The 20,980-nt window shown below is 38.6% G+C and overlaps 1 protein-coding gene across 2 annotated transcripts in view; it reads left to right on the plus strand.

The window, feature by feature from the left end:
* The window catches only part of MARCHF3 (membrane associated ring-CH-type finger 3), a 118,924-nt gene that overhangs the window by 74,295 nt on the left and 23,649 nt on the right, over positions 1-20,980 (plus strand). For both annotated transcript variants that reach the window (XM_032214291.1, XM_032214292.1), the window contains exons 2-3: positions 7,111-7,354; positions 12,584-12,788. In XM_032214291.1, coding sequence (XP_032070182.1) covers positions 7,167-7,354; positions 12,584-12,788 — 393 coding nt within the window. In that variant the 5' untranslated portion in view covers positions 7,111-7,166. The remainder of the gene's footprint in view (positions 1-7,110; positions 7,355-12,583; positions 12,789-20,980) is intronic.

A 20,980-nucleotide genomic window follows, 5' to 3' on the forward strand; every position in this document is an offset into this window, starting at 1 on the left:
TCCTATCAAGACATTTCAGTACTTGTCAGTAAGCAACTTCAACAATTTGTACCTAAAAATGCTGAAAACTTGGAAGAGAGTAGAAATGCTTTCTAAAAACCACTTTCCCTATGTGTGTGAACATACACACTCACACACAAACAAGAATTTCTTTAAGATTGAAATAGATCGCAGTCAAGGATAAGACATTCGTTGTTATTGGACATTCCTTTCTAGAGAGACTTGGAAAATACCTACTACAGTGTTTGGATGTCACATCAAGTTCTTATCGCTATCTAGTGACTTCAATTTCATTTTTCAAGAAAAAGATCCTAGAAGTGGCCTAGAAACAGGAGGAGGAGGAAGAAGAGGAAGAAGAAATCTGTTCAATTTGATTTTTGGCAATTCTATGGCAATTCTCTCTCCGCATTTTGTCTTCTTTGAGTTGTTTTATGCTCTGTCTTGTGTCAGCTTTGAAGGTATCTACCACCAAGTCTTTAGTTTCTTTAGTTTCTTTTTACTGTTGGCCAATCCAAGCATAACTGCTTTTCTAGAAAGTTTGATTGGATGACATGGCCAAATAAGTAAGGCAGAATGTTGTGATTTTACCTGGTTTTCTGTGATCCAATACCTGCTTATCTGTCATCTTTGTTGTCCTGGGAATGCACAGGACATGCTCCAACACCACAACTCAAACGAGTCAATTTTCGTCCTGTATAGTTTTTTTTTTTTCATGGTTCAACTATCACATAGGTAGTTGGGCAACACGACAGGGCAGTCTAATCTGCATTTAACTGTCAGACTTCTCATCCTTGCTTTTCCATACTTGATTCATGCTTATCAATACTGTGTGGCCCAGTGCGATTCAACACTTTATTTCTGGGCTGCATTCACTGCTTTGATCAATCCTGCATACATTCACAGATTCAGTCTCTTTACCATCAATTGTTATTTTGACATGTCCATTCCTTGCAGTGCTTGTGAGCTTGGCCTTTTTGACATTCAGGAAGAGGTCAAATGCTCACTTTCTTTAATCCTTTTGATCAAATGTCTGAGGCCTTCTTTGGTTTCTGAGGGGACAGTTGTATCATCAGCATATTGAAGATTGTTGGTATTCTTTCCTTACATTTGGGGACAGAAAGACAAAATTTGCCTTGGCACCCATGTTGATCAGAACCGTCCTCTGCCACCCTTTTAGCCTGGCTTCCACCCAAACCTTTTTGTCTGATTGAGTTACGAGCTCCTAGATGTAAAAACTGTCTGTCTAGATGAAGATAAGCCTGGAATAAAAGAAGATGGTGAAAAAGAGGGGAAAAAAAATAAGAGAATGCCTCCCTACTGAACTCCTGTTCATTTAATCACTAGAAGCTCCCTTCCTCATCTTCTGTGTGTCTTTAGCTGCCTGAACGTAGGTAGAATAGCTTCAATGGATAAGTCACACAGGAAATTATTAGCAGTCATAAGCAGTAGCAGTCTCTTCCCCCTCCTTGGCTCATGTTCTCTCTTTTCTCCCAAGTCCCTTGATAAACTTGCATTTGCTCTCTCTGTTCACTCACTAGTTGAAAAAAGCAAACTCTGTGGGATACATCTAGACTTCTAAGTATTACTGTTAAGTTGCAACTTGTTATGATGCAGTAAAAGCAATGTTTATTATAAAGACTTAAACCTTCTCAAGGTTCCAAGTTCAGTTTTAATAGTTTTCTTAAAAATAAATCTCTGGGTTTTAAGCTAAGGGTGCAAAGCCTTTTTTAGTTGTTATTGATGTTTTACAACCTTGCTTATACATAGCAGATCACTCAAAGATCTATTAGTATTCTGTCCATCTCTGCTCTCAAGTAACGGTGAGAGTCTTGAAATCTGGTTTGGAAGTACTATGAATTTAGATCTCTGAAAGGAGACTGAGCTGAATATATATTACCTGTTGTACGTTGCTGTCTGTCCTTTGTTGTGGTTAGCGGAATGAAAATGAATTATACAAAGGAAAACATCTAAACATACAGGATATCGGGAGATCTGAAAATTCATATTTTTGGTGCAAAAATCATATTAACTTTTTTTTTGCTTCAAAAGAGAAAATTATACAGTCTAGTTTATCATTTATATAGCTTAATTCTGCAATAGAACCAAACCATTAATAAATAAAGGATTTCATAATTCGGTGTAGTTTGCATCAGCAGCATCTAAAACTCCTGAATTACTGTTAATATTATATGCATTTGGTAGGTATTTTTGTTTATAGGTTAGAGATATTAATTATTAATTAAATATTGTAAGAACTTGTAATAAAGAGTTAGAATACTACCTTTTAACAAATTACATATTAATAGTTTAAAGAATATTTTAATTTAACAACAAAAATCATGTTTTAGGACACCTCAAAATATTTTTAAAGAATTTGAAGAATCAATCCCATTAGGCTGAAATTATAAAATACACGAGGGAGCACTCATATAATATGGACTTGTCTCACTGTTATACTCTTTTGGTTTAACACCCAAACACTGATAACGTATTGTTACAAAGATTAATATTGTTTTAAAATATGAATCTAATTTTGATCTATAATCCAAAATTTGGAATTTATCATTTTTAGAAGAACCATGAATTTTACATGGGGTATGGGGTACAATTAAAAAAAACTCGTTTAGGTTGGAAAATATGAAGATCCCAGGACTGCAGTTTTAGATTCATGATATGTATTCAGTTTCTGCTTAAGAACTGGCTCTTTAATGGAATAATATAAATGTTGATAAATAATATTGTTGTGTTAGAATCGGTCATAAGTTAGATTTTTCAGTATGTTGAATGTTCACTAAACAAATGGTTGTAAATCGAGGACTATGTGGAGGGAAGTATACGGTGAGGTATCTCAAGGTTCTGTTTAACACCCAATACTTTTCAACATCTTCATCAATGATTTGGATGAGGGAATAGATAGGGAACTCATCAAATTTGCAGATGACATCAAGTTTCTAGGAATGGCCAACACTTCAGAAGATCAGCTTAAGATACAGAAGGATCTTGACAGACATGAACATTGGGCACTATCTAACAAAATGAAATTCAGTGGTGATAAAAGTAAGGTTCTACATTTAGGCAAGAAAAACCAAATGCACAGCTATAGTATAGATGAACCTGACTCAATAGTAGTAACTGTGAGAGGGAACTTGGAGTCCTAGTGGACAATCACTTAAATATGAGCCAGCAGTGTGCAGCAGCTGCCAAAAAGGCCAATGCAGTTCTAGGCTGCATTAACAGAGGAATAGAATCAAGACCACATGAAGTGTTAATACTACTTTACAATACTTTGGTAAAACCACACTTGGAATAATGCATCCAGTTTTGGTTATGTTATAAAAAAGATGTTGAGACTCCTGAAAGAGTGCAGAGAAGGGCACCAAAGATATTTAGGGGACTGGAGGCTAAAACACATAAACAATGGTTGCTGGAATTGGGTATATCTAGGTTAATAAAAAGGATTAGGGGTGACATGATAGCAATGTTCCAATATCTAAGGGGCTGCCACAAAGAAGAGTGAGCCAACCAAAACACCTGAAGACAGGACAGGAGGAAATGGATGGAAACTAATTGAGAAAAGCAATCAACCAAGGAGAAATTTCCTGACTCTTAGAACAATTAATCCAGAATGGAACAACTTGCTCCCAGAAGTTGTGAATGCTCCAACACTGGACGTTTTTAAGAGCTAGTACAGCCACTTATCTAAAATGGTATAGAATTTCCTGCCTGAGCAGGGGGTTCGACAAGAAGAACTCCAAGGTCCCTTCCAACTCTTGTTGTTCTATATTCTGTAGTTTGCAACAGGTGGCCTGTTCCCTCACTATCCCCCCCTCCCATGCCTTCCCCACCTTGAGATACCTTATGTGCACTTAACAACCAACCTATTTGATTAGCGAATGTGCGGGCAAAAGTAGGGAGTGATTGCGGTCAAGACGATTCACTCCTATGAATCCTCGGGTTACAAATGTAATTGGCAGGCTCCATTACATTCGTAGCTCAAAGATTACCTGTAGTTTCAATTATATTATTGAATATATGAAACATATTATATAATATTAATATTATTATTATTGTTTCAGGAATTCTGAATTAAAGTGCATATTTGGTTCTGTATTTGCTCCCAATAAGCAATTTCCATATATTTCATTTCAAAACAGTTACAACAAATGTGACAATATCTGTATGGGATAGAAATTCATTAGGTGGCATGATTTATTTATTTTTTGGTTTTTTTTTAATAAGTTGGTGATGTCTGAGTCAATAGGTCTTCTCAGAAGAATTTTTGATATCTACTTCAGAATTCAACATGTGCACATTATCACTTATATTATTGTTGGATGTATATTGCATGAGGCATCGTGTTTCGAGAGAATAGTGAGAAACAGTCTAAGCAGTTGTTTTGGTTTCAGCGAATTGCATTATAGAGTTTCTGTCATTGCTGATTTTTTTTAAAAAAAAAGTTTGAGATTGGTGTTCATTTTACAATTCTCGCTTGGTTGACCTATGATAGGAAAGAAGAAGGAAAAGAAGGATTGTTAATCCAATCAGAGTTCTGGCGTTGATCTGGTTTGAAATGTCATGTCACCCATGAACTTTTTCAGCAGTCGTGCTCTTTTCTTGCCCGTCAAATCTTCTACATCTATAATAGGATAAATGGCAGTTTTAAATTTTTAAAACTATTTTTAATATGTTACAGATATGTTTTAAATGTGGCATGCTGGGTGGGCAGCTCAGAACTTTTATTATTTTTAATTAGCAGCCACTGTAAGAGAGTTGGGTGCATTTAATGTTTTGCTCTTAGCTGCATCATTTGGTGGTTAAGAAACACTCCTCACTGATTGACGGAAACCTTTGTAAAACCACGGATGGTCACTTTCTGCAGAATTATAATCTTGCTGCTGTACATAATGAGGTCAGTGAAGCAGCAAGCAAGAAAATGTAGAATTCTATAGCATGGATCTGTAAGCACAGCGCTGTCTAGGCTATTTAAGTTTAATGAGGCAGCTACTGTGCTGCTGCATACGCTCGCTGAACAGTCCCAGCATGTATTTCAAAACTAAAATGTAGCTCATAATCCATGTCCATGTGCTGTAGGAGATGAGACTGTTCTGTTAAGTCTGCATTCTCCTGCATTCCCTTTAGTATTAATGGTACCAGAATGTGTATTTGTTCCGTTTTATTGGAAGTGAGGATCAGGATTGCTGTTCCTTTTCTTCCTTGTCCTCGGAGCATTGGCACTACTACACAGTAATGCCTTGGTAGTGCTGAGATTCTCTGGAGAATATCCACTTTCTTCAAGGCTAAAACAACCACTAAAATAAGTTCTCAAACATCTATTCTTTTCTTTAATATTTTGTAAGCATGCAAACGCATGAACCATCGTTCATGTTATATAGATATTCTGAATAATTTTCTGGCCTCCACTAATGTTTCTGCAAAGGTGCCCAATAATATGATTGTGGCCCCAGTGATCAAAGGAAGCTAATCCAAGGCTGACCTCAATCTTTCCATGTTTTGAGATTACACAGATTTTTTTTAAAAAAAAAAACCCAATAGAATTGATATTTAGCATGATGTATCATGGCTTTGAATGTACATTGGGTATATGCCAGTCCCCTTGAGCATTTATATTTGATAATTCAGCCAATTACATCAAGCTAATAAAGTGAAATGACCAAGATGTGATCAGTTCAAATTTCGTAGCTTTTTACTACTTGTCATCAGGTGGCAGAGAAAGGAGAATCGAGAGAAAGAAAGGAGTGAGCAAATCCAAAATTCCTTTTTTGGTGCACTGTCAGGCCCAATAAACTTTATTCCAAACAGAGTCAGCTAATCTTTCCTAAAAATTAGGTGTGCATTCACTGTAATGAAAAGCACTGGAATATATGGTAGCATGTTCAGAAGGTGATCAGTGATGAATTGTTAGTCTGCATCTGTGATAGATGGTCTGCATCATAGATAGATCACATTTTTAGCAAAATCCCATAAAATAAAAGACTCCTTTTTATATTTTGAGAAACAATACAGTAAGATTGATCTGTGAAGGAGGACTCTGAAAACTGTTCCATTTTATGCTGGTTGCCAGTTGTTGCAGGCTGTGACATGTATCATTTTTGAAATAAATGAAATTATTGAATAATTTAAAAAGATAACAATATCCCTGTGTTTTCTCTTTCACTGTTTGGCAAATAGTAATAAGCACAATTCTTGTCTCACACTTAAGCTCTGTTAAGATCTTGAGAAACTCTAACACCCTCGCTAATACCTTGACTAAGAGTGAGAACAGAATTTTCTTGATAAATTAATTCTCATATTTACATATTATTCTGCTGGGAACATGTTTATTTGTAAAAAGCTAATCCCATGGACTATTAGTTTTTTCCCCCTCTCTCCTCAATTTTCACTTGTAACATATATTATTCCTACTTTGCGGTGGTCAACTGCCTTTCTCTCATTAAACGTTAATTTTGGTGTTTTGCTCCATGCTTGATGATGTAATGCACTTAGTAATAATGGATGGTTCCCTGAGAGAGATCGTAAGTTTCTTGTCCTCTTTCTCGTGAAAGGCATAACTTTTTGAAGAGAGGCTTGGATCGAATTGACAGGATCAAAAGCAAAATCTGTTTTGCCCTGTGCTACAAGCAAGAAGTATTTTGTAGTGGTAGACAGGTGGGCGGGGAGGGGATGAAGGGGAAGCAGTGAAAACAGACTTCCCATTTATTATCAAAACATTGATGATTGTGGAGAGACATAAAGAAACAAACAACACACTTGCTTCATAGAGATGCAATTTCTCAAGACCACATTTCAAAGCTGCCCATCCCCCACCAATAATAGGAACATGAGTCTTTTTTTTCCTAAAGAGAGAAAATCTCTCATTTTCCTAGAAAATCAATAAGACAGTGTTGTACATTCTCGGTGCTCTCTGCATTGTTATCAATCTTTGCTTTTCCCCTTTTGTGCTTTACAAAAAAAAAAAAAAAAAAAAAGCTATAACAAGAAATGATGCTGTTTTGAGTTCTGCTGAATATTAATGAATAAAGATGCAGGTGGTCTGTATTCAGTCTTTGAAACCTGCTCTTCAATAAATGGTTTTCTAATCTTTTTTCCTAGATGGAAATCCTGTATGAATGTGGAAGCCATTAGCAGAGTAATTGCTGTCTGTTACCATGACAACCAGCCGCTGCAGTCACCTGCCCGAAGTCTTACCAGACTGCACCAGCCCAGCCACTCCTGTGGTAAAGACTGTGGAGGACTGTAGCAGCCTTGTGAATGGACAGCCGCAGTATGTCATGCAAGTTTCGGCCAAGGACGGACAGCTGCTATCAACTGTAGTACGGACTCTTACCACGCAGAGGTACGGTCAGTCAGTTGTATCAAACTCAAAGACATGTCTGGTTGCCTATTCAGCTTTACTGGAGGAGTAAGGGCAAAGTACGGAGGGGATGTTGGTTGCAAGATCTGAGCCTTTGTAGTCCTACTTGGGACTTTATTTTTAAGGCCAGGCTAAGCACAGTCTGTTTTTATCCTGGTTAGATTAGAGGCTACTCTTCTGCACGCTCCTGTTTCCGTAACTCTGAGCAGACTCCATGCACAACTTGCGCTCTTAGAGATTTCCTCTTTTGAATTCAGAATGAATTTTGGAAGCTGACAATAACTTTGTGACTATCTTTAATGCGTAAACTTGCTTGTTCTCATTCGGTGCAGGAAAAGGGGGGGAAATAGCTGGGAGAGGCGGGTTATAAAGTGAATAAGATGCAACAAATCCTTCCGATTTGGAAAAGAAAACTTTAGAAGTGACATCCTGCTGACTTGTGCATGCTCCTCATTGCAAACTGTGTGCCTCTGTATGAGTGACTGACAGAAGGAGATTCTTAGGTCCTCTTTCATCCAGCTTCGGAGTGTTATGGAGCTTCTTTTTTTTCACTCTTTCATGTCTGCCTTATATTTCTACAGCCAGGGAGCCTCTTAACTCTTTGACACAATAATCACTGGCTACATGGTTTTTCTCAAATGTGCTTCAGGAATAGGTCTGACAGCTGGAAGTCATATTACTGTTAATTTATGGTGGTGTGCATGCTGGCTGGGACTGATGGGCATTGTAATGCAGTACATCTGAAAGATTCCAGATTGGAATATTTATTTTCTCTTAATATTATTGAGTCATTCATGGGTCTTTACTCTTTAAGTTAACTTTAATGCATTTATATCACACACAAAAAATGTTAAATGTACCATGCCATATATATTGCCTGTTACACCAGTAGCCAATTCCACCAGAATTGCAACAAACCATATTGGATTGTTAGAAAAAGGTATTCCTTTTCCTAACTCAGCACAGGTGTGTGTGTGCGCGCATACATGTTATGTCTTAATAAAATATACATAATATGTTGATGTGCTTTTTCTTTATAAAAACAGATTATTGGAAGTTTCTACAGAAAGTTTAAATTACTTATATAAAAAGCTAAAGTTTCAATTGCAGATCACCATGATAGGTCTGTCTTAGAATAAACACCATTTCTAACAGTAAATTTCTGAAATTTGTGCATTTGTTTTTGTGTTGGTTTCTCCTTTTTCTTAAGAGCAGCACACGCAGGATTCTGTTCAGTCTTGCCAGAACTACTCTGTGAGATACGTTAGGGCTGAGAGGTTTAAAGGAAGGACACTCTGATACATAGTTGAGAGCGATATTAACCTTCAAGTCCCAATGCTGCAACTAGAATACCAACTTGCTCTCGTCCTGATATTTTGGGTAATGCTATGCTTGGATTCCCACATTAGGGAAGGCAATTTTGTATCATACTGCCTAAAATGGAAGTATTGAGATAGGCAGTATCAAATATTAAATATTAATTTGAATAATTTTGAGATAATGAATAAACCAGTCATTGAGATATACCCATGATCATGTTTAAGGAAAGAATAAATAGGATTTAAACAGAAATATCCCAGTTTGATTGCCTTGCTATAGGATCAAATCAAATATATTATGCTTCAGTTATTTTATAAGGAAAGCAAATGGAACACTACAGGCCAGTCCTCACTTATAAATTACTGGTGTTCAATCAAATCAATTTTAACAATTTAACTTGGGAGAAAGATTTTTAAACTTAAATAAATAGGCTAAAGAATAAAGTCCCAAGTTTCTTTTCCTGAAGAAGAATTTGAAGAAATGTTGCAGGTGATAATGGGCCTTGGGTTTATTTTTTGTAAGTTAATGTTGTATGTGCTTTGTGCAACAAATCGCCTACAACTATCTTCTTCAGTTTTATTTTCTTTTGGAGATCTTACAAGAACCTAAGGACCTGGAAAAGCAGCCTATCACATATGAATACAGTGAAGAATCCTAAGAGTGGTAACTGTTCTGGTGGCTTTCCACAAAGTATACTTTGGGGTCCTTCAAAAATAAGGGCAGAACACTGTTTCCTTTAAACAAAGGAACTGTCACCCAAGAGACAGTAGTACATCTCTCTGAAGAAACTTACTCAGCATTCCTTACTCAACTGGCAACAGAAGCAAGGCTTTTGTAAAAGTCACTTTTACAAACAAAAGTGAAATATAGACAATCGGCTAATACAGAATCTTTCAAGGCAGCCTGCTATTTATAGCAGCCCGAAGGTTTAAAATCTCACCTGTCCTTATGTAGTAGCAGACTTCGTGCTGCTCATTTCTCACTTTTGAATGTGAAGGATGCCTGCGCCAAATATTTGGTCTCAGCTTTTTCCTTCTGGTTGACAGCTTTGCACCTCCTATCTAGTTCTCTCTTCGTTATCCCCAAGTTCTAGAGAGGATACTCTTGTCTCAGCAAAGACGTTGCTCCAATTCTCGAAGGGAAACTGGTGCCATGTGGAAAAAAAGATAACTCATGTAGATTGGAAAAAGAGAGAGGAGATACAGTAGTTCAGCCATCACATTGTGATGAATGTAGTATGAAACTAGCATGAGGAGAAAGTAGGCTGACTATGTAGAGCAGCAAATTAAACCTAACATCCATAGGACTTCTGCCTAGAGCAGGCACATGGTCACTCTTCACAAGAGCTGGGTTCCTGCCAGTTCTAACTTCTTCTATAGAAGAGGTTCCAGAAATCTACAGTGCCGTTTAGAACCGATTCCAGCTCCCTCCCCCTGCCCGTCCGCACATCATCAAGATGAAAAGCGAGAGGAGGAATTCTGGGAGTTGAAGTCCACAAGTCTTAACACCCCTGTCAAGTTTGAACACCCTGGGTTTTTTTTCCAAAGGGTTAGCGGTACAAAGGTCTTGTAACTTGACAGCTTTAAGACTTGCACACTTCAGTGTCAGAGTTTCTGAGCCAACATTTTGGTTGCTAAGCAAGTGAGTTTCACCACATTTTACAAGTTGGCCATGCCCACCCAGTCACATGGCTGGCAAGCCACTCCCACCCAGTCACATAGCTGGCAAGCCACTCCCACCCAGTCACATGGCTGGCAAGCCACTCCCACAAAGCAGGCCACACCTACAGAAAAGGTTCTAAAAAATTTTTAAACCCACCACTGCTCTGCACGCGATAATCTGAAGAAGCAGTAAAGCTGCATGTACACCAGAGAGGATATTTAATACCATTTCAAGGGAGCCAGAATTAGATTTTATTTGAAATGTTTGTTTTGGATATTTCGGGTAATTTTAATAGATTTTTCTTAAATAAAACTAATCACAATGGATGAAGAAATGAAAACATAGATTGAAAATACTTCATCCGTTCAAGCAAACAAATCTTGAGCATGCATATAAATATGCTCTAGATATACACCAGAGAGAGAAGGAAAGAGACTGTGAAAAATAGGTGTGAGAATGAACAGCTACAGCTAATCAATTAACTATTACGCTTTAAAATCAGAAGCTGGTTTCCAAGAAAAAGCTGTGTGAAAGACTGCAATAGGAGTTGCAGTATAGAAGAAAAGAGCTTCATTCTCAAGACATCTTTTCATAGGATTATCTGTTGTATAAAATGATCCATTTCAATTTAAGCAATTGCATCCCTAAGAGATTCACCTGTCACAGACAGTTTTGGTTTTCTTACATTTCTGATGCGGCTGTGTAATTAATAGCAGTACAATAAAAAAGTAAAGTTCCCCTCACACATATATGTGCTAGTCGTTCCCGACTCTAGGGGGTGGTGCTCATCTCCATTTCAAAGCCGAAGAGACAGCACTGTCCGAAGATGTTTCCATGGTCATGTGGCTGACAAGACTAAACGCTGAAGGTGCATGGAATGCTGTTATCTTCCCACTAAAGGTGGTTCCTATTTTTCTACTTGCATTTTTACGTGCTTTCAAACTGCTAGGTTTGCAGAAGACAAGTAACGGGAACTCACGACGTTACATGGCACTAGGGATTTGAACCGCTGAACTGCCAACCTTTCTGATTGACAAGCTAAGCGTCTTAGCCACTGAGCCACCGCATCCAATAAACAACTGCTATATCCGAAGTTGGCTCATCCCAAATGTTAACAATTTTAGTTTAATAAAGTAGATTGTTAAATGTTCTATATGTCAAGTTTTCTTTATTATGTTGGATTTCTGATGGGGTCATGTGCCATAATAAAGTTTGAAACAGAGTTTTTGCACTCTTCACCTTCATTTCTCCTTGTATCTTAATATAATACTTCTGGAATTTGTTAAAGCAGTTTCCCATAACATTTCATTCAAGAAACTCTGGTTTAAGCTCTGAATGCAAACTAAAGTTGCAAATCATGAGATATAATCCAGAGGAAATGGCAGACATGAATTGTAAAAGAGGCTACAAAAGAGAAAAAAATGTAGAGAATACTGAAAACTCAGAATGGGGGATGGGACAAAGTAGAACTTTTGGTAGACTGATGAAAGAAGTTTTCTCAGTTGTAGCAATTTTGGCTAGATTCCAAGGTGACGATATTGGCACAAATGTATTAGAGAATCAAGGAACATCTCTCTCCCCACTCCTTCCTCCCCTCCCCCTCTGTTTCACGCCACAATATACTGCATATGTGGTGACTCATTTGGGAGCAGAATTGAATGTTGCCCAGATCACATTAACTAATAAAGTTTAAGGATTGCTTCTTTATATAACTTTAGATTTAGATTTAAAGTTTATTTATATGCCGCCCTTTTCTCTGGGGGGACTCAGGGCGGCTTACAACTTAAAAAGGGGGGGGAGACAAACTTTTAACATATAAGACAAATACATAATTAAAACACAACATTCATACTATTCGGGCGGGTTGTAGTCTTAACTCCAGGCCTGACGGGATAGCCAGGTTCTGAGGGCTGTGCGGAAGGTCTGGAGGGTGGTGAGGGTACGAATTTCCACGGGGAGATCGTTCCACAGGGTCGGAGCTGCCACCGAGAAGGCTCTCCTCCGTGTAGTTGAGAACTTGATTGAGTGTTCATAAAGAATGGAGCTGCCTTGTTAATTCTTCTACTATGGTAAGATTACAGTGTAGGTAGATGGAAAGAGATTATGCACAGCAATGAATTAGGCTCTTAGGTTCAACTGTATACAGTACAATTAACCTTGAAATAACCAAATAACCTTGATGTTCCTTCAATGTATGACTCCTGCACCAACTTAATCCCTTTTTTTCAGTCCTTTCAATGACCGACCAATGTGCAGGATTTGCCACGAAGGCAGCAGTCAAGAAGACCTGCTTTCTCCTTGTGAATGTACTGGAACCTTGGGGACTATTCATCGTAGCTGCCTGGAACACTGGCTCTCATCTTCAAATACCAATTACTGTGAACTTTGCCACTTCAAGTTTACAGTAGAGCGCAAACCAAGGCCGTTGGTCGAGGTCAGTAATTGAGAAAAGCTTTTAATTATGGATGTTTTTATACTGTACCGCAAGCAAAGGAAAATCTGTTATCTGGAAAATTTAGGGTCAAAAAGGAGGAGCAGAAGGACAGCAAGAAGATATTTGTTTATTATTAATTACATTTACACACTGCCCACCTCACTGTCTAAATGACTCAGAGTACAAGTAAAAAATTGAGTTATATAAAAATACGAGTAAAATTCAGTTATGAATCCTTTCAGTTGTTAGCTAAGCCTATGAATGATTAAAGTGGAATTGATGCCTTGGGTTTTATGTACCTTTATTTAACTATAGCAGAAAATATTTAGGATACATGTAATATTCTTTGATTTAGTGTTTTAAAAGGAAACAAATTTATACCATATTAATAGAAATGCTAGTGTGTATTATAAATACATGCTAAGAAATTATTTTTAAAATCTACTGAACTGACAGGTGGTGTTTTTTTTCCACATTTTAAATATTTTTGTTGAATCTCTTAGTTGCCAAAGAGTGTCATATAAGCCAGTTGTTTTATTCTATTTGCTCATTCTAGGTGCAGTAATTTAAATAAGTGATTTAAATAAATTGAGCTGTATATAAAATGGCAATATACTCACTTGACTGCTGCACTAAAAGCTTTTTGTTTTCTTTTGAAAGACAGTACATATTACAGGTCACTTTAAAATCAACATAAAGCAGTGGATTGTGAGAATTCTGAATAATATATTATCTTTCTACAAGTTATGAAAAATTAGTCGTGAAGCTGACAAGATAAAGCTATGTATTTTATTTTGTTTCAACCAATACTATCCCACTGGTCAGAATCATAGAACTGAAGGGATTTTAGAAGTCTCTAGGTCAACTTTTCATTCAGTTCAGGAGCCATCAGATCATCTCTGACATCCGCCATCTGTTTCAGGGCTTAGTGAAGGAGAACTCACTGCCTCATATGGCAGCCTGTCCCCTGGCTGATAGATCATTCATTCAGAAAGGTCCCCTTGATGCCTAACCTGAATCTCCTTCTTTATATTTTAACTGATAAGGGCAAAAGAGGATGTTCACTCCAGTGTGACAGCCCTTCAGATGTTTGAAAATTGCTATTATAAACATATCTAGATTTTTTTAACTGCTCTTCGTGATTCTTTGCTGTTGTGAGTCCCCTCCAAATTTGTTCCATTTTGTCCATTTTTTAAAACTCTGGTGCCCAGATTCATATGCAGCATTTCAAGTAGATTCTGACCAGGGCAGAGTAGAGTGGAACAGTTATATCCTGTGGCATAGTTACCTCCTGGACTCTTTACTTCTGTTATTATATCCTAATATAGCATTTGCGGTTTTAGAAGTTAAATTACACTGCTCACTCACATTTTATTTCTGGTTGACGAAGATAGCCAGATGTATTTCTGCCAGGCAAGTGTCTATCCATCCTATTTATCCCCTACATTTTTGTTATCCATATGCAGATCTTTATATGTCTAACTGTTAGAGTCACTCAGTGCTTACCATCTGAAGGGATGCTATTAATGAGCATTCCTTAGGTTCAATCATGCAGGTAATTGTGAATTCATCTAACTAATATCACCTACTTCATGTTTTACTCATTGATGTCTAGCTGATGAAGGTTCTATTGAGGTCCAAGTATACTTTGTGGCCTTCCTGTGAATTATTAAACTAGAAATTCTACTGAAGGCGGTCATATTAGTCAGGCACTGGTTTTGATAAACTGTATTGACTCCTGTTTAATTTTAACATGCCAATTCAAGCTCTCACAAACAGGTTGCTTGATAATCTGTTCAAGGACTTTGCTCAGTGTAGACATGAAGTTTTCAAAGGTTACTGAGAACAGTTCTATAATCAATTCTGCTAATTATTTAACTACCGCAGGATATAATCCATATGACTCTGGAGACAAATTCAGTTCTTTATTATTCTGTCTTTCTATGTTCAAAGCTGACTCCTTGTTCCCCCAGTAGCATAAAAATTGCTACCCACAGCTCCATTTTCCTTCTCAAAGAAGGTGGCTATAAAATGGGATTTAGGAAGTCCTGCTTCTCACCATCATCCACACATTTCACCACTTTCTCTTAGCAATGGGCCTGCATTTTCTAATATAACCAAAGAATGCTATTTGTTTGTTTTGGTATCTCTTGCAAGCCTCAGTTCAATCTGTTACCTTTTGTGACAGAATTTCTATAATTTCTGAATACTATCTTCTGTTTGTCTATGCTGCTCTTCCATTTCCTATTAATGTACTTTCAGAGCTATATGCCAGTTATGAGTATCATCCCAACAAGTTTCAATGATGCTTATCTCATTGCATTTGTCTTCCTGAATTAAGAACATTGGTTTTCCCTTTTTATTCCCATATTTTTTTTTTTTGCTTTAATGCTAAAATATAGGAGGTTTTGAGTACCACCTACTGGTATCTCTGAAGTCTTGTCCTAAGAAGCTCTAAGACTCCATCCCAGCATCCTGCTTTTTTTGTGTTCTGCTTTCTTGACCCTGTCCTGAGGTAGATATTCAGTTCAAGACTTTTGTCACTCCAGTCCACTTTTGTTTTTGTTTAATGCCTCACTGATTAGAGTGTCCAAAATATTTCCCAGTTTTTGTAAGTTGTCCATTAATTTCCAGAAGCCCTCCATGAAGATTGCACAAGCCACTGTCATAGAATGCAACCTTTCTGTTTATGTAGCCATTTGTTGACTTCTAGAATCCTGTTTTCTTGCCCCATCACCCTTGAGAATTGAAAATGAGCAATGAAAAGAAACTGATTGATGAAAACACTGCCTATATACAATTTCCTTGACCTTCCTTTCCAAATCCTTAGAGTGTCCAAAAATTCTTTCAACTTTTTCTTGTCATTGATCCAGAATCAAGGGAAAATAGCTGATATTGATAGGTTTAGTCTTGGTCTTCATTGCATTTCTTATGGGCACATAGAAGACTATACATACAACATTTATTTAATTAATTCAACTAGGTTTATGTGGTCATCACCACATAGCTGTCTCAGCTCATCTTGGGAGGAAATCAATGACCACTTCAAAACACCTCTTTCTTTCAGGTTGACTTGGGATTCATGGGTGTTCTGTAGTATTCTGGTATAGGTTTCTCAGGTACTCCATTGTACTCCAGAGAGAGACAGAATAGTACCCATTCCAAGTTCCACTGGTATAAAATGAATCCTGATTTTCTTTCTCCCTTGTCAGAAATGATTAAGAGGTCTTAAGGCTTAAAATCTAGAAGAAATGACACTTACATAAAAGGAATAGATAGGAGGGAGGAAAAACAATTCAGGCATTTGGTAGATACTGAGTTTCTAGCTTCCAATAAAGGAAACACCTTCTGAAAGGTATCTACTGGGCCAATATACTGACTTTATCCTGTACAATGAAGTCTCAGTTTTCTTAACTTTAATTAGAAGACTACAGGTAGTCCTCACTTAGCAACCACAATTGAATCCAGAATTTTGGTCATAAGTTATTGAGATAATTATGCCAGTCACATATGACCTGACTAGATCTTTCCACTGTTTTTATGACAGTTGCAAAGCAAGTCACCACAGTTAAGCATTACCATGTGGTTATTAAACAAATTCATTCTTTTTAATGGGTGTTTTTTGCCAGAAACCAGCAAAAAAGGCAGAAATTGCAGTCACGTGACCATGTGACACTATAATCATAAATGCGAATTGGTTATCAAGCACTGAAAATTCAATGGCGTGAGGTAGCAGCCATAATTTTGTGGACAGGTGATAACTAACTTTGGGGGAGATCCATCATAACTTTGAAAGGGCTACCCTTTCATGATAAGTATGATTCTGAGGGAGGTCTATGTGCTTTCACCATTTCATGAGTAGATGAATATAATGCTCTAAGTTCTTCACAAAAACAGGATTTGACAGATTAAAAAAAAGCTTGATGATATACCAGATTTTCTAGAAATCATAGGCATCCAGAGGGGAAAGGGAAGCAAGGGTATGACAGCATATGTCTGATGATGTAAATCAGAGAATTGCTACAACTTACATTCTTCTGTCAGACATTTTTGACAAATACGGTACATAGTCGTGGCATTTTTAAATTACACACATGTGTCATTTTGGCATTACTGTAGCTTGTTACAGGTACCATTGCCAGGAATGGTTATTTGAAATGGGGCAACTTGCTACGGCCAAGTCATTATGGGACAATTCACCATAGGACAATTTAACAATTCAATTTAATTATTTAAAATGAAAAATAATAATTTTTTTTCATTCACATTCATTCTGTCCCTCCTTTTGCATCCTTTATTTAATTATTCTACTCCACCATTTCTTTGATATTAGTGTAACTGTTGTCCCATGGTGAGTTGGCTGTGGTGAATTGTCATAGACCATTGGTTATTTACAGTTGGAAATGGGCCATCCGCTTTTGGATCTTTGTTGGATTTTGCTAATGGCTTGTCATTTAATTGTAAACCACCCAGAGGTACTTTTCAGAGTGAGACAGGCAGCAAAACAAACAAACAGACAAACAAACACATTATAGCAGAAAAGGCACCAATGGCATCAATATTTCTAAATCAGCGGTTCTCAATCTGTGGGTCATGACCCCTTTGGCGGTCGAGCAACCTTTTCACAGAGGTCGCCAAGGAGCCTCTCACAGAGAGGCTGGCGAGAAGCCAGCCCGAAGGGAAGGAGCAACTCAGGTTATCCGCGCGGCAGAAGGAGGGGTGCCAGAAGACTGATGGGTTTCCCAGCAGGTTAGTCCGGCCGGCCTCCCATGCAGGTGTTTTTCAGTGACTGTTCCTACCCATGAGCTCCTACAGGGTTCACGCCTTCGCCAGGATTGAGCTGCAACAAAAGGGGAGGCTTGGGCAGTGAGAAGGGCAACAGCTGAGGAGAGGCTGCGGCGGCCGCCGAGTCTCCACCTGACATCGCTTTCCCCCCCTCCCCCCGGCACAGGCTGAGCCGGTTCTGCTTAGTTCTGCCAGGATCTATGGGGGAGACCATTAGCAGGAAACCGAACAGAGAAGAAGGGAAAGGAGACCGGACTGGGGACGGGGGAGGGGGAGGAGGGGGTTACTGGTTGCAAGTCTGCGAGGTTGGAAGTTTGTGCCGGTAGGGGAGGGGCTTCTGCTGCTCCTCTCGCCGAAGGCGGCCAAGTGCCCAAGATCAGTGAGTGTGTGTGTGTGTGTGTTTGTGTGTGGTGGGTGGGTGGGTGGTAGGTGGGAAAGTAGGAGCCGGAATGGAGGCAAGGAGGGGGAAAAGAGAGACGCATGCAGCGCAGAGGATGCTGGGAAAGCAGCTCGCTCTGAGTGATGGAGGTTGATGGGCAGATCTACAAAAGCCAAGAGGTACCATTTCTGAGGCATAAAACAAGGCTGGGAAAATAAAATAAAATAAAGGAACATGGGATGCGCATATGCTGAGATTCCCTATTAAGACTGTTACCCATGCTACAGTGTACACATGCGGCTCTTTGGTCCCTCTCCTGCAGTTCCCTGCTGACCCAATCATGCAATCTGCTCTCCGCCCCGAGAAGGCACAAGCCTCTCGCCTGCTTTTGCTATTCTGCGTCCTTCGCAGGCAACTCAGTGTCGGGAAGAGCTTCAGCCCTTTTCTCGTGCTCATCTCTTGCGCACGCACTCAAGCAAAATATACTCGTGGGCCAGGATCAAGGCAGAGGGGACAATGATTCTCCTCCCATTGTTACCACTGCACAATGAGGTGAGTAACTGGCTGAGGCTGCACAGGAGAGCCATGTTGTGCAGGAGACTTCTCAGCACCAGACTCAGGTCAGTGGAAGCCTTGGTTCCCTTCGTGTTGGCTCAGGAAGGAGGGTAATGGGGAGCAGCAGCAGCAGCTGGTTGGGTATAGGGAGGAAAGAGCTCCAATTTTCCTGTACTGCATAGGGCTCTACCTCTGCAGGGCTCTGGAACTCTTCCCTCTCTGCATCCAGAGACGGCTGCTCCGGCTCTTTCCTGAGCCAACACAAAGGTACCACGGCTGGCGCTGACCTGAGTCTGGTGCTGAGGAATCTCCTGCACAGCGTGGCTCTCCTGTGCAGCTACAGCCAGCTACTCACTTCTCAGTGATGGCAGCAGAAGGAGTCACTGTCCCCGCCAGCGTGATCCCGGCCCACAAGGGTATTTTGCTTGCATGTGCAAGAAAGAGATGAAAGAAAAAAGGGGAGAAAGAGAGAGAGAGAGAGAGAGAGAGAGAGAGAGAAATGAAAGAGAGCTGGAAGGAGAGAATGGGAGAGAGGGAAAATAGAGGGAAACAAATTAGAGGGAGAAGGGGGAGAGGGAGAAAGAAATGAAAGAGAGCTGAAGGGAGAGAATTAGAGAGGGGGAAACAAATCAGGGGGAAAGAAAGGAAGAGAAAAGATAGATAGAAAGAAACTAACTTTCTCAGATCTATGACGAAAGCAATGGCAAGCTAGATCTCTAGCAAGAAAACTACAGTTTGCCATAAAGCACAAATTGGAAGCTTCTGATATTTTTAAAAGAAAATAACAGAGATGGCAAAAAATGCATCTGAAAATAAGATTATTTATAATTTTGGATAACGTATTATATTGTCAAAGTCAAAAGAAATCAAAATATATATCCGATTGCTGTTGGTACAATCTTGCCAGCTTCTATCAACTTAGAGTTCACCATGAAAATATTACAGAGAAGCAAAGTCCTACAATTAATAACTTCATTTTGGATTTGCTATCGTATTCAATGAGAAAGAAAGAAAAAGAAATAGGGAAAGGGAAAGAAAGAAAGGAACGAACGAAGAAGCGAAAGGGAGAGGAAAAATAGAGAAAAACAGAAATGAGAGGGAGGGGAAGAGAGAGAAACCCTATTGCCACAGAAAACACTGAGCCATGAAACCTGGGTAGGCATGTCTGGGGGGGGGGAATGTCATGTGACTGGGTGGGAGTGATGTTAAGTTGGCCACACCCACCCAGGTTTTGTGGCTCCCGGTGTTTTCTGTGGGAAACAGATCCAAATGGCTCTTTGAGTGTTTAAGATTGCCGACCCCTGTGCTACATCATGCTTCAAGATAAAATTTCATTTATTTGTAATTAGAAATAAATATTTCACAATATATAATTACATATTGTTTTTGTGATTAATCACTATGCTTTAATTATGTTCAATTTATAACAATAAAAATACATCCTGCATATCAGATATTTACATTACGATTCATAACAGTAGCAAAATTACAGTTACATAGTCGCAACGAAAATAATTTTATGGTTGGAGGTCACCACAACATGAGGAACTGTATTAAAGGGTCGCGACATTAGGAAGGTTGAGAACCACTGTTCTAGATCAAAAAGCCCTGGATTTCCCCCCCCCCTCATAAAATTGTTTGCCATGGTCCTTGCGATGGGCTAGTCTAGCTGATGAAAGCAGTAGCAAATGAGGGATCGTGAAGCTGGAGGTAATTTTATTGCCTGCTTTATTATTCCTCTTTCACAGAGACCTGTTTGTTCAGATGTAGCTATAGCTGTGTTTAACCAAGTCTACATCATGGTATGAACTCTCAATTTAAGTGAGCAGCTACATTGAAATTACAATTGTGGAAAATGATTCAAGGCTTGGATACTGTAAAGAATCTTTTAATAAACCAAAAGTTAAAAACAAAGATTCTCAAATTATCAGTGCATATGATTTTTCATGAAAACCCTATCAAGATAAATAAATTACACAAGATTGCAGTGAGAGTAGATGTACAGCTTAATTTATTTCAGCTTCACCTTCTGATTGGCTGTCCATGAAAATGTTCTCCTGCACAAATGGAATGTGACATTTATTGAGTCTTAATAGTAACTGGGTGAGCTTAAATGGAAAGCGAATGCTTCCAGAGCTGGGAAGGTATTGCTGGGTGATCACAGAGGAAATTTTCTTTCAACTCAAGAGGCAAAAAAGTAGGCTGTTAAAATTGGCTTATGTTATATGCTTAAAATTAAATAAAGCAAAAGTAAAAATGAGTTAACAGGCAAATTCAGGGACATACTCAATACTGTTTGTATTTTTTTTTATAAAGGCTTACTTGGGAATTAATTTGCAATAGTTTAATATCTGCAAAAATAAAGATTTGCTGATATGTTCCAGAATTGGCTACCTCAGGAAATTTCCTATGGAGGCAGGCAACAAAGTAAGACATGAATATAAGTGAAAAGTATTATAGCAAAACTCTATAA

The sequence above is a fragment of the Thamnophis elegans genome, chromosome 3, assembly GCF_009769535.1.
Source record: "Thamnophis elegans isolate rThaEle1 chromosome 3, rThaEle1.pri, whole genome shotgun sequence".
Taxonomy (NCBI): domain Eukaryota; kingdom Metazoa; phylum Chordata; class Lepidosauria; order Squamata; family Colubridae; genus Thamnophis; species Thamnophis elegans.